At 37.8% G+C, this 14,463-nt stretch overlaps 2 protein-coding genes across 2 annotated transcripts; one reads left to right on the top strand and one right to left on the bottom strand.

Moving 5' to 3' along the window:
* The first annotated feature begins 3,517 nt into the window (after window positions 1-3,517).
* On the top strand, window positions 3,518-6,917 carry LOC119085244. The gene is made up of 3 exons (XM_037195572.1): window positions 3,518-3,686; window positions 3,743-3,901; window positions 3,968-6,917. The coding sequence occupies exons 1-3, from the start codon at window positions 3,638-3,640 to the stop codon at window positions 6,838-6,840; spliced, it is 3,081 nt and encodes a 1,026-aa protein (XP_037051467.1). The 5' UTR covers window positions 3,518-3,637; the 3' UTR covers window positions 6,841-6,917.
* A 3,877-nt stretch (window positions 6,918-10,794) lies between these two features.
* Window positions 10,795-13,537, bottom strand: LOC119085253 (cytochrome P450 2L1-like). The gene is made up of 7 exons (XM_037195589.1): window positions 13,331-13,537; window positions 12,689-12,913; window positions 12,198-12,336; window positions 11,997-12,134; window positions 11,676-11,932; window positions 11,424-11,604; window positions 10,795-11,364 (listed from the first exon to the last, which is right to left on the bottom strand). Exons 1-7 carry the CDS (start codon window positions 13,416-13,418, stop codon window positions 10,923-10,925), a joined length of 1,470 nt encoding a protein of 489 aa, XP_037051484.1. The 5' UTR covers window positions 13,419-13,537; the 3' UTR covers window positions 10,795-10,922.
* Window positions 13,538-14,463: the final 926 nt, after the last annotated feature.

The following is a 14,463-nucleotide window of genomic DNA, read 5'->3' on the forward strand; positions in this document are numbered from 1 at the left end:
CATATTTAAACAAATTTCGTTTTTTAATTTCTTTTCACTTATCAACAAGTAAAATTTCTGTAAATACTCGAAATAAGCTAAATCCACCTTGTACACATTTTATTAACCCACTGACCGAGTGAACAAGCGTATAAGTACATGATGATCTATTTTTTGTCCCGTAGACCATAGTTCTTTAATTCGAAAAACATACACCGAAGAAATGCCTTTTGTTGTCCATTAACACTAATAACAACATTAACAAACAATGCATAGTAAACTCTCTCTTCACGCGGCTAACAAAAAAATGTGGGACCAGTTTAACATGTTCTTTTGCGACAATTTTTTTTTATTCGGACATCATCTAAAAATCTTATGTTATATATTGCTTATCCACACACACGGTTAGCTTAAATTTTTTTTCCTCATTGTACTTGTTCCATGATGTTTTGATTAACACCGAATCGTTTGACTAAACAAAATGAGATTCTTCTAGCTGTTGTCAGTTAATAATTAAACTACAAATTTATTATGTTCGTAAGGTCACGCATGAATCAATGAATCAAATAGACTTGGTATTTGTCGCAGAAAATGTAGGTTTTTAATTCACACAAAAAACATCAAATTTTCATGGTTCATTAACGACTGGCAATGTATGCAATAAGTGTTATTGTGTGACGAATAAAAATGCATCAATGGGATTCATTTCATCAATTTCTTGAAAGCTAAGTCTGTCACAATAGTCAAATCGAGACGCCGTAAATAGAGTGGGTACCATGAATGAATTGAATTGACGGGGAAATTTTCCATTCAGAGAAGCGGATAGTCTCAAACTAGGTAGTGAAATCATGATACGAATAATAAAATTGGTTTTCGTCTCTGTTTTTTGTTTCAATCTTTTACGAGCTCGATAATTACCATACAGTCATCAAATCTTCTATTTCTTTTGACGAGAAAAAAGCTTACAAAGTCTTTCTTCACGAAAATCGATTGATGACTCAGGACATTTAATTTTTTTTTAATATTTGAATAGCTGAAATTCTCATACCACATGGAAAACGATAGTAAGTACAAAAATGATAAGTAATATTTTCTGAGAAACAGAAGATACAAAAAAAACTATAGAAATCGATTACTTCCTTTGTTCATAGTATCGCTATCGCCTCATATTACTTCAGTTGATTTAGCAGACCGTTGACATTAGTGAAATTCAGACACGAATTTGCTACAGCTGTTTTCTGCCTTCGACATTTTGGCAGAGGTGCAAAGTCTACGATTTATTGCGCATTTTCAATTTGTACAAGTATATCAGCTGAAAGACAGTTGAAGCAAATTCATGTCCAAATTTCACTGACGTCCACTGCAGATTTCAGTAGAAGACAACATCTGTTGAATTTTCAATTATTATCGTTGTCGATAACAGATGGAAAGCACTTTCTACGAAAAATTTAAAGCTTCAGCCGGAAGCCGGAAACGTAACGATTTTTCATACGCAACCGCATACACTAGAGCTGTCTTGGGCTGACCTTTTAGTAGCCAGACAGCACCTTGTCAGATACCGGAAATATAAGGGAAGAAAGCTCGATTTGGCATAAACCTTATAGATGAAGGCTAGGGGGGTCCAAAAAATCAAAGTGTCGAGGAAGTTGGCGGACCCCGAGGAAAACAAACCTTTATGGCCTCCTGATAAAAATTGTATATGGGGCCGATGCGATCCGAGTTGGTTTATGGGTAGCTCAAGGACGAAATATGTGAAAAAACGCTGTGATTTTCCAAACATTTTTTCCATTACTTTCTATGGTCCAGACAACTTAGATTAGATGTAAGAGCAACAAAAATGCGTTGTTTTCATTTTTTGGAATTTTTATATCGTCTGGGCACACCTAACAAATATATACAAAAATCGACAGATAATTTCCAAGTAATACAAAGTCAGGCGAAGTCACTCTTAAAATTAAGTGTTAGGTGTCGTTGTAAAGGTAATGACAGTGGCTTTCTAACGAGCCCACACACAATAAGTTTCAAGTTGGTGTCTTGACGTAACAGTCATTTGAAAATAGTCTGAGTTCACGACCCTGACATTTTTGCACCAAAATCGATTTCTATATAGCTTCAAAAAATTGTTTTCGAAAAAATTTCTTTTTGCGATGAAAGCTTATGCCATAAGCTCTCGTTAGATATGAATATATCCGATGCACATCCCATAAATGTTTTGGAAGAACCCAAAGACTGGGTGAACAGATTGGGAAACTTTGACTGACTTGGGAGATGCGAATGCACTTACAAATCATTAAATCGGTCTCTTTGGATTATTCTGAAGTGAAATAATCCAACTCACCTTAAGAAGTGACCTCAGCATCTGTTAGTTACATTCAATTTTTCTTTAACCCTCATTTTCGTGGTTTTTCACATATTTCGTCCTTGAGCGACCCATAAATCAGTGGGTCATATAGGTTCGTTTTCCCCGGGGTCCGCCAACTTTCTCGAAACTTTTATTTTCCCATACGATTCTGGACCCCCCTAATGAAGGCTTAGAATGTGAAACTGAGAATGGTAGCTAAATCGAAAAGCAGCCCCAAATAATACGCAAAAAAGACCACCGAGTGAGACCATGAGAAAAAATGAAAACGTGGCCCTGCTTGAACCATTTTTGTTTAGCCTACCACAGACAAGAAGTACATCAGCAGTATATTTACCGAATCTTTTACTTCTTTTGATCAAAGTATAATTTCGTTGCTTAGAAGGTAAATTTTAAATTGAATTTAAATAATGGAAAACTACGAGGAAATTTGGAAAAACGTGAGGAAATTTGGAAAAATGATTTCTCAAAAATAGTCACTACTTTTATGGTGAAATTTGGGGAAATTTTAAAAAATATGAAAAATTCTAGGAACGGGGAAATGTTTACTAATACCAGGGCCTATTTTAGGGAAATTAAATTTCCACAAATTCTCAAATTTTTCCATCACTTTTCGTCATTTCATCTAAGAACACAACAGATTGCATCGTAAATGTTGTTTTTACTGCCTTTTTAGTTGTTTTTCATGTCTTTGAGCTTAACTGATTACTTCGGAATGAGATCTAACAGAAAACAAAATTTGGAAATTTTAAGAATTTTTGTGAAATTTTGGAAATTTTTGGAAATTAAAATCCTTAAATAGGCCCTGACCTATACAAGGAATGATTGAAAAAATCTCTTCCCTCGAAAGTGTCATTTTAAGCCATGATTTCGAAGCCGATCTTCATTTAATGGAACATAGTTCAAATTAGTCGAACTCATTTCAACAAATCTATTTGATATTAATTTGTCGTGAGTTCTGTGGCATTTTCACATCTTCCTAAATGTAAACCTATAAACACACAGAACCGTTATCTTCTACCATTTCCACCGTTCATAAAATTGAAAAGACAAACACATTGAATACACCGCATATACGGTACGTGAGGTGCAATATTTCGTTTACCATTTTTTTTTTGTAGATGAGAATCGAGCTTGCTGTTTAACGAAATTAAGACACTTATTTAACAATTCATTTTGCGGTTGGACTTCATTGTGTTTGGTTCGATCGGAAAATGTGCTAAATAAAAAAAACCGCATGAGCGATTCGAAATTATGATCTGTTTCATTTAATGTAAAAAACAAATAGTTTAACCGAAAATGCTGATACAAGTGTTCATAGTCATTGGATTTGTGTGCCTTTCGCAAGGTAAAAGAAAATAGTTAAAAATTCGACCAAAGAAAACGATTTTCTCACTTATTTAGGGAAAGAATGCAAGGACACATCCAAACCTCATCAGACAAGATGCGATATGTATTACAAGTGTGTGGTGCTTCCAACATCGAAGAACATTGCTTGGGTTCCAACGAATTGTAAACGAGGATTGGTTTACGATGGCAATTTGAAAATGTGTGTGATGCCAGGTATGGTGCAACTCGATGATTTTGTTAATCAGACTACCAATTTATGAGTGAACGAACTTATTTCAGATACAAACTGGGAGTGTAATCTGGGCGACGAGGATAGGCCGTTGAAAGCTGATGACAATAACGTGTACGGGATAAATAATCTCGATTATTTGAATAAGGAAATTCAAAGTTATCGTCCCAAGTACGACGAAAATGGTGAAAAAATTTTATCGGACATCGACAATTACGACAGTGATACTAGTGACGGTGAAGAGAAAATTGTGGTTGTGAGTAGTGAGGACATTGATGAGAGTAATATCGAAATAATTGACGATTACAATTTATCGAATGAAACCGAAACGAATGAAAGTGATGAAGTGGATTACAGTGGTGACGGAAGTGATGATAATATTGTTGAGAAAAAAGAAACTTACATTGCCATACCGGTCAGTTCCGATCCGAATAAATCAGTAGCTAGTCATTTACAAAGATTATCCCAATTGATTCAAAGTCTCCGCGATTCACAGACGAATAAGTCGCAAAGCTACGATCTTGGACCAAACGAACTAAATAATTTCCTGGCTCATCATAACATCAAGGTGGAATATAACAGTCAACTGGAAGCACAAAAGAAGAAGCAAGCTGTTCCCTTGAATGAAAAGAAGCAACCGATTCCGATGGATGGGCGGATTCACCCGGATCATTTAAATGAAATTTTACAATTGCAACAGAAGCTGCAGACGTTGAATGCCATACAGAATGGCGACTATTCAACGACGACCGAACGACCGATAGAGTACGGGAAATATCCGGTCAAATCAACGATCCAAATCAAGAGTCCAAATCCTGTAAAAAACGTGCGAATTACCGATCCCGGTTATTCCACCTCACAAATTGTCGTTAACCGTCCCGAAGGCTCTGTGCTCTTCAGTCTACCCAGTAACGGTCAGCCACCTACGCAATCCCAATATCAATTACAACCATCATACAATCCGAATCCTTCTCCACCCGTGCAGCAACAGTCTGAGCCATATGTGTCACAGGACACACTGAAAACCGTTTTAGAATTATCGAAACAATTAATTTCCTCATCAAATCATCAGCAAGCCATTCAAAACTACATCCCCGAACAAAACTACCTACAGCCGATATTCCGACCCATCTACTACAACATTCCCATTCACGATCTACCCGTTCCGATTATCAATAATTACGAGAAAAAGGAACCGAAACATGAAGATACCAAAGATGCGGAACCGAATTATGTCAAAATAACGTCCGTCAGTGGATTCATCGACACGACACCAAAATATCAGACGGAAAATGACGGCGACAAGCCGTCCGATGAGCATTCAACGATTATCCATAATCACATACCGATTACAATCGAAAATCCGTTCCAACAGTCGAACAAAAAATCATCGAAAGTCAGTGGTCCAACGGTAGCTCCAGTAACAATTACAACGTCATCCGGTATCAGTTCACAGTACGACGATTATAAACCTCAAACTTTTGCAGATGTGTATAGCAGTCGTCCTTACCGACCATATCCCGAATTTAATGAGGGCTCTTATGCTACATACCTAACCGAACCACATCTGCCGAACACAAATCCGACTTATTCGAATGCCGCGCAATATCCTCAACTAAATCAGCAAAATTCTGGAGCATATTATCTTCAACAAGGTCAAGCATATCAACAACACCCGTTCTATCAAGATCAACAATATCCCGCCAATAGTTTTCCACAATCGTTCTATGCACAGCAAACCCACCTGAACGACAATAATGTAAATCAATTTGTTAATTTCAATGCACCACAGTATCCAACATTACGGCCGGCATCATTACCATCAACTTACCAGAATCAAGTTCAATCCGTAACACAGAAAACTGAACCAATTAACACGTACCAGGCATTTGATGAAAATGAGAACGATTCGGATCAGCAAGAGCCGAACGATGATGAACTACCTACAATGATGGGTAGTGATGACGACAATGTTGAGTACGACGGCAATGGAAACGAAGAGTATGAGACAAATGAAGAGGATAACATTGCGGCCGACATCAATAAGTCGAACGTGATGAGTCTATTAGCAGATTTACAAAATAAAAAAATTCCGACCATTCAGAATAAACAGTTACCCGAACGTGCTCCAATTAATCCATTGCTAACTGGTGCTAACGATGACTCAAAGCGAAAAGTAGTTCATTTCGGTGATAATTTTATGACCATCGAAGAATATGAAAAATTGGTGCAACCATTAATTGATCGGAATGCATTCAGTGGTGGTGACGTTGACGTAATACCTTGTGTAACTGGTGCCCGGCAACCGTTGGCCAAGGATTGCACCAAATATATGGTCTGCAACGGTGCTACCAGTAAAGTATTAACCTACACATGTCCACCGTACACGGCGTTCAATCAACAAACACGCTTTTGCGATGCAAAAACGTTCAAAGTGTGCAAGAAGGATGAGTTGAGTGCCGATTCACCCAGTGCCTTGGATACGATAACCGAAAACAAGCGGCTACAGTTGCAACTTGATAAGGAATTGGAAATGGCGCAGAAGGAACGAGATCAAGCTCTTAAGACACAGCAATTAACCGCATTGATCAAACAACAAACACAAAATATCCTAAACTCCCGACCAACTAGCGTAAAACGACCGATGAGAAACCGCCGAAGAAAAATCAAAACTACAACTGCAGCACCGCAACCATATTATCGTACGAGACCGACGAAAAAGCGGAAGAACAAACCGATCATCCGACGAATACCGTGTAAAGAACCATCGAAAGTGGCGGATTCTTTGTCGATATACAATTATTTTACATGCTACAAAGGGAAGGATGGTGTGCTAGCCGCAAGGAAAATGACATGTCCTTCCGGATTGATTTTCTGCGAAAGAATTCGTCTGTGCACCTCAGCAGCAAGGTGTGGTGGTTGAATTGTGTTCGTAATTTCTATTTGAATTTGATTATAGTCTGATTCGGAAAGGAGAGGCTTTGTTATATTAAAGATTGATTACGAAAAATGGTCTGGTTTTCAATGTGTCGCTTCAACATACGTCCTTATTTGGTGTTAGGTAAGATCACCAAGTCTGTTGAAGTTCTTTTAACAACCAAATTGAATGAGTGACCCTAGTTTGCCTCTAGATGGCATCGTGCGTCCTACTCTGGATGATACCTTTGAACAACAGAAGTAACAGATTTAATGATTTTGTGCAGGCTGTTCGACTCGAATTTCAACTGAATTGGTTCGAACCGAATCTGTACGTTTACTTTCAGGTTTGACCCGAATCTGACCTGAACCTGAAATTTTCAGGATGGATCAGGTCGTATTAGGGTAACCCGAAAATTTTCGTGCTTGGATAAATCTTAGACGAATTATATAACTTCGCACATACCAATTTTGATTAACCTGAGATGAAAAGCTCAGGGGCGCAAATTGCAAGAACCGAATTCCCGTACACAGAAAACCAAAACAAGACTTCAAGGAAACATCCTTCAGAGAAACATCCTTTGGAACGACACACAGAGCTATAGCTCTTCCCTTTCCCGCACATCACGTAAAAAGGCAAAAAAGAAAAAAGAAAAGCTGTTTCGACCTCGACCTGGAGCTCAGGCTCAATTCTTTTCTTTTCTTTGCTGCATTTTTTGTGTGATTTCTTAGCAGCGTTCCACAATTTTCCAAATTTTCCATCAGCAGATGGCAATGTCTCAATGCAAACTATCCTACAGTTGTTCATGGAAAGTTTTGCTGCTGTCTTGCGTAAGAACGGAAGCAACTGAAGATGGTCAGTCCACTCTGACCAGTGACTGCCGTTAGTTCTCAAGGTCGAAACAACTTTTCTTTCTTCTTTTTTGTCACTTTACGTGATGTGCGGGAAAGGGAAGAGCTATAGCTCTTTTGTCGATCTGAAGGATAGTTCTTTATGATTTTATAAATGTGAAAAGGATTCCTGTTTTGGTTTGTGTGCAGATGTCCGGTTCTTGCAATTTGCGCCCCTGCGCTTTTCGTCTCAGGTTAAGCAAAAGGGGTATGCAAGAATACAAGAAGTAATAATTCGTCTAAGGATAAACAATACTGACTCACGACAATTCGATCATTTATGCCATAAGTATACAGGGCAGATACTAATTTATAAATATCAAGCGAAGCGACGTGACATTTAATAAAACGAAATTTTAAAATTTTCGTTGTAGATTGTTGAGCGGAGGGAGTGAGTTCGACGAAAATGGAAGTAATATTTAAAGAGAAAGTAGCTAAATCGGACAAAATGGTACGATGGGAAAGGGTGTTAAAACCATCAAAACTTTTAGATGTCATCTGAGACTTGGGACTCCCAAAGAACAAAACTCATCGAGCTGATATAATATCGAATCCTAGCCCGGAACAGAGTTTGTAGGACCATAACTAAGATTAAAACGGAAATCATCATTTATATCGTCTTTTGCAGCGTAATCAAACAGCTGACGAATAATTTCCTTTAACTCATGTTCATTTCATCTTCTATTCAACATTGCTTAACTTACACTACAGGTGTTAGTCAAAGTAGAGAATATACTAAACTTTGATGCGATGGAAGACAATTCTGAAGTTTTTTTTTCGTTCAGATTGATACTCTTGAGGTGAACGGACCTGACCAGTGACAATAATCTCGTTACCTTGAAGTTGAACTTATTAGCTTACAAACTTAAAATTGTGTAATGATGAATTGTTCTATGATTATCTCAAGAATGTTCGATTCAGTTCTCGCCAACATGTTGAACAATAAACAGTCAAAATTGTTCGCTGTGGTTCTGTTCGTCATTTGTTGTAATTTACAACAAGTTTCTTCTGAAAAATTGTGTGATCGACGGTATTTGAACGATGCGATCAGGATTGACGGTAAAGTTGTGCTCGTGACTGGTGGAACGGGAGGATTGGGATTAGAAACGGCTCGAAATTTAGCTGGAAGAGGTGGGAGAATATACATTGCATCTCGTAATGAACAGAAGGGAAACGAGGCCGTCGAAAGTATTCGACATTCTACTGGAAATGCAAACGTTCAGTTCATAAGACTTGACTTGGGATCACTGAAATCAGTACGAGATTTTAGTGAAACGTTTCACAAAAAGGAAAACCGACTTGACATTCTCATTAATAATGCGGCAACTGTAAGCACCTATCAGAGAACAGAAGACGGTTTTGAAATGAATATGGGCGTCAATCACTTAGGACACTTTTTGCTCACCAATCTACTTCTGGACCTCTTAAAAGCTTCCGCACCGAGTAGAATTGTCGTTGTCAGTTCATTCCTTCACCGACTTGGAGAAATATATCGAGGCAATTTAAATAGCGAAATTATCTATCCCGGCTTTTCGATGGCATACAGTAACAGCAAACTGGCGAACGTTCTTTTCACTCGAGAATTGTCGAAAAGACTTACAAATTCTGGCGTAACTGTGAACAGTTTGGATCCTGGACTGTCAATGTCTGCACTAACACAGCATTTACCACCTGGTATCCGAATAGTAACAGAAATTATGCAACAACTTTACGGCCGCAGTCCCGAACATGCATCCGAAACTCACGTCATGCTCGCAATAGATCCAAGCGTGAATGAAGTGTCTGGAAAATATTTTCAAGAATGTATCGAAGAACAGCCGTCAATTCTTGCGACAGATGACTCCATGGCTCTGTGGTTGTGGGAAGCTAGTGCAGAGCTGACGAAATTGGATCAAAATCCCGCAACAATCTAGACATTAATTTGAAAAATGACATGCAGCTTTGGACAGATTTCTTTGCGATAGAATTCGACCATTCGACTTATGTATCATAAGAAAAATATGTTGTTTGACTTGGATTATAGTCTGATTTGGAGAGAGAGTGAGAGAGACTTTGTCATTAAAAGACAAATTAATGAATCGTAGGAAGGTGTTTTCGGTTTCGATATACAATTTCGATAGGTGTCCACTGACCAATTTCATTGAAACAAGTAGAAAACGTAGCAAACGGTGCGACGTTAGCAACATACGATCGCGTATTTTGGGAACCAGCATACTACTACCTCAACAATCTCAAAAGTCGAAAAAGCCTCACAAATTCTTCTGAAGGATTCCTTCAAATCTCTGAGTCCTGGGAAGATGGAGAATCATGTGCAATATGGTTCTATTTTAAGAATCAACACATTCTCACCTCAATAATCCCAAAGTCTAGAAAGGAACCAAAAAAAGCTCACAAATCCCTTAAATTCCCAGGATGATGATGGATCATGTGGAGTGGTGGAATTTTGTGAACCAACAGAATGCTATTTCAATAATCCCAAAAGTACAGATTAAGGCTTGGAATCGGTCGACCGAGGTCAAAACAGTGACTGACCTGAAACTTCAGGTCAGGTCAGGTTTTCATTTTTGAAGAAACCTGACCTGACATGAACCTGAATTTCTGAAACCTGTCAGGTCAGGTTTCAGGTTGACTTGAATTTTTCATACAAATTTTCAGGTCAACCTGTGAGGTTTCAGGTCAGACCTGATCACTCTAATCAGGTTTCAGGTAAAATCAGGTCAGGTCAAAGTTGATTGAATCAGGTTCAGGTCGAAACAGGTTCAGGTATTTTCAGGTCAGGTTCAGGTAAACCTGACCTGTTCCGAGCCTTACTACAGAGGAGAACCCAAAACACCTAACAGATCTTACCAATTCCTTGAATTTTGGAACCATTTAATAGCCTATCCTAACACCTACCACCTTTTCCACCATATCTGCGAACCTAATCGACCGATTTTTCCCATTTTCATCTGGGATTGTCATTACCTTTAAGAGAAAAAAATTCAAACCTGTAAGCATCTAACCACGGGGGTAATAAACGACCAAGGCCGACCAATATATCGATTAAATATAAAATGAGTTGCGAACAATGTGCACTACTATAACTTGGATTTTATTTCGGTTACCCAACGCACGCACGACCCTGGGCTACCCTCTGTCCTTATAAATGCAGTCAAATTTATTTAGTTGTGTCCTTGCACCAATTTTCATAATCGAAAGTTATGGTCTTTCACGCAATACCAATTTGTATGGATGTGGCGACAGACTGAATGTTGATTTCGGTTTGAAGCCAGGCAGTGGATGATCCGGACTCTCAAGAAAATCGAAATGCTGCAAAACGCCAGTCAGGAACAAAAAGAACTGCACTTGAGCCAAACTTTCGGCGACGCAAACACGTTTACCGATCGAAAACGGAATCACTCGTTCCTCTTTTTTCAACGTACCATCGGCGTTCAAGAATCGCTCTGGCCGGAAATTCTCTGGATCACCCCAGTATTTTTCGTCGTGATGGACTTGGTACAGATTTGGCATAACAATTGTTCCTTTGGGCAGAGTGTAGCCCCTGACTTGCGTTTCGGTTGTCGTTGAATGTAAAACGTCTCCGGGTATAATAGATGATAGACGGAATGTTTCGTTTACAACGGCTGACATGTATGGCATACTAAAATTCAGATTCATTTTTAGCGAAATCCTTCGAATCAAAATGTTTCATTCAGTTACTTTGCTCTGTCAGCTGCATCAGGCAGACGGTCTCTTCCAATTACAGCATCGATTTCTGCATGAATTTTCTTCAAAACATTGCGACAGCTCGAGATGTATAACAGAGCGAAACTCATGGAACTGCTGATTGAGTCCGTACCCGGTACACAGAAATTTGTGAGACCATCGATAAGATTCAAAACTGAAAATAGAAATGTTTTGTTCGTGATGTTTCGTGCTACATCCTGTTTTCATAACAGTTAGCAGTTGTACCTCCTTCTTCATCGTAGAAACTGGATTTTGGATCATCACACTCTTCGATTTGTTGCAGGTACGCATCGATGTAATCCATTGGCGAAGAACCAGGAACAAATCTCTGACGATGCTCTTCGATTGTAGACTTTAAAACGGAATGCAATGTGCCAACAGCTTCTTTCATTTTATCAGTTCCAGACGTTTTTCCAGGAATCAATGCGGCGAGCCATGGAAGGAAATACAAAACACCAAGGACATCCTGTCCTGACAATCCACTGTAACGGAAAATAAGTAATATTTTCACTATTTCGTTTCGGTTATAAGAGAAGGGCCATTTACTATTTGATCACTGAATGGATTTTCTTTGGCAATGGATCGTTTAAGGAAAACTTTTCGTTTGTTAAAATATTCCACAGTGAATTCAATATAGAGATAGGCAGTACTTCAGACAGATCGATTGGCTTTTCGGTGTTTTCTCTGCAATTGATTTGGGATTTAGAATTAATTTGATTCACGTTGGTGTGGTGAATGATCATTTACCTTAAGAATCCCTGTAACTCTCTGATTTCATCTTGAATGGAAGCAATCATGGACATTTTACCGAATCCAAAATCTCGTAAGACTTTCATTGAAAATCTGCGTTGGGCCTGCCAATTAGCTCCAGTGTTGAATGTGATTCCTGTTGGTTATAAATACATTTTTAACTCAAAAGAGCAACAGCAGACCCAGAATTCCATCGATTTAGTTAGTTCATGTTAAATCATCTACCACACTACCAGTCATGTTTTATGGAAGGCGAGCGTGTCAAAGTTTAACGGCAAAATCTATTACTTCCTTTGACACCAAAAATTTTCTAATTCATTAGTTTAAACATTCATTTTCTTATAATACGATAACACGATAGCCTGAGCTCATCGCTACATCGCGTTCATGTAATACGTATCACAAAATTTCACAATCATAAAATATAAATTCAATGAACGATCATAAATTCTCTCGAGTAGCACTCTACACGTGTCGCAAATATTTACCTTTCTTATAAAACGACATTCTCAGCAGATAGTTCGGTCGTCCGGTAAAAACCTCATCTTTCAAGCAAGTTTTAATAAGGTCAAAGTCGTTGAGAACAACGAACCAATAACTTCCCATTTTCAGACTGAATATGTCGCCATACTTTTTCCCAATTTTACCAATGTCAGCATAGCCCTCTGGGCCTAGGAATGGAAGATAGCCAACTATTGGATAACCATTCGGACCTATAATTATTCAAGAAAATTATTTATTACACAGGAAACACTTTATCAATTAAACACTATTCTTATGTCTTGCACAGACTGCAGTTGTATCATTAGGAGTTTTCAAATATTTTGTTACTCGATTCTACTAAATATTTTCAACGGGTTGATAAAAATCTTGTACTTCATTAGTTTTATGATTCATTTTAATTTAAAGAGACAAAATAAGGTGGTAAACATTGACAGTGTGCGCTGTCATAGAAAATTTTAGACTTTTAAAAATAAATTTTCAAAATAAGGTGGTATTTTGACTGCGTCGAAACAAAGTTTGGTTGCTAGAGAGGGTATTGACGAAGAGATTTTTTGCTTCATATTCATAACATACGATAGAGCAGTCGATAAAAGGTTAAGGTAAAGTAAATCATCGAAATGACTTACCTGGTGGAAAGTTTTTCGGTCTTCTCTCTTTCAAATAGAGAAATAGTGCAATCGCTATCAATACTGCAATTATCACTACTAATGCCATTGTTTAAATCGAACTAAAAACCAATTAAACTGACAAAATCACGCCCATCAACGTCGATGCAATTACTTCAATTAAAATTGAAGAGAAAATAATTTCGATTTAATTGCTTTCGTGGCGCGTTTTTCATGCGGTTATCTATCTGAGTGAAGATTAGTGAAACAAACAAGCACTTAAAGTGAATTGCTCTAGATAATGTAAAATATTTTCTCATCTTATCAATATCTAGCGAGGCGCTAGAGACTCTTCTGATGACATAGAATTGTATACAGACGAACAGATTTCATTTTTCTTTAAATAAAATCTTTTAGGGCCTGTTTCTGTGTTGTTATACTTAGTTTGCTTCAATCAGAATAGCAGATAAGCTGAACGACAGATAATGTGAGTTTTATTAAGAAATTGAAGAATTGTCGATTACGCAAAGGTGAAGTATATCTGATACGTTGTAGCTCCACGAAACTGAACCGAAACTTTATTGCCGAAACTGTCGATCGTCATGAAAGGGGATGATGAGTTTTTGAATTCGTTCGTCTATCCAACATAAATGTGCTGGATGCTCCAGAGAAATGTAAAATATTCTTACACTGACTGCTCAAAAGTGGTTCCTTTTTTAAAAGGTATCTGAAGTGCAAGGATTTATGCAAAAATGTATCCCATCTTCCTGTTTTTGGAAACTGAATTAAAGAAATGTTTTAAATTAGATTTAAAAACTTACGCATTTTCAAGGAACGAACAACTTCTACAAATGTAAAACTTTAGAAACTTTTGACTCCTAGACGTTACAACTTACAAGACTGACAACTTTTCACACTTAAACAACTCTTAGGACTTACAACTGTTACAACTCCTAACAGTTACAACTCCTAACAGTTACAACTCCTAACCGTTACAACTCCTAACCGTTACAACTCCTAACCGTTACAACTCCTAACAGTTACAACTACTAACAGTTACAACTCCTAACAGTTACAACTCCTAACAGTTACAACTCCTAACAGTTACAACTCCTAACAGTTACAACTCCTAACAGTTACAACTCCTAACAGTT

The sequence above is a fragment of the Bradysia coprophila genome, unplaced genomic scaffold, assembly GCF_014529535.1.
Source record: "Bradysia coprophila strain Holo2 unplaced genomic scaffold, BU_Bcop_v1 contig_94, whole genome shotgun sequence".
Taxonomy (NCBI): Eukaryota; Metazoa; Arthropoda; class Insecta; order Diptera; family Sciaridae; genus Bradysia; species Bradysia coprophila.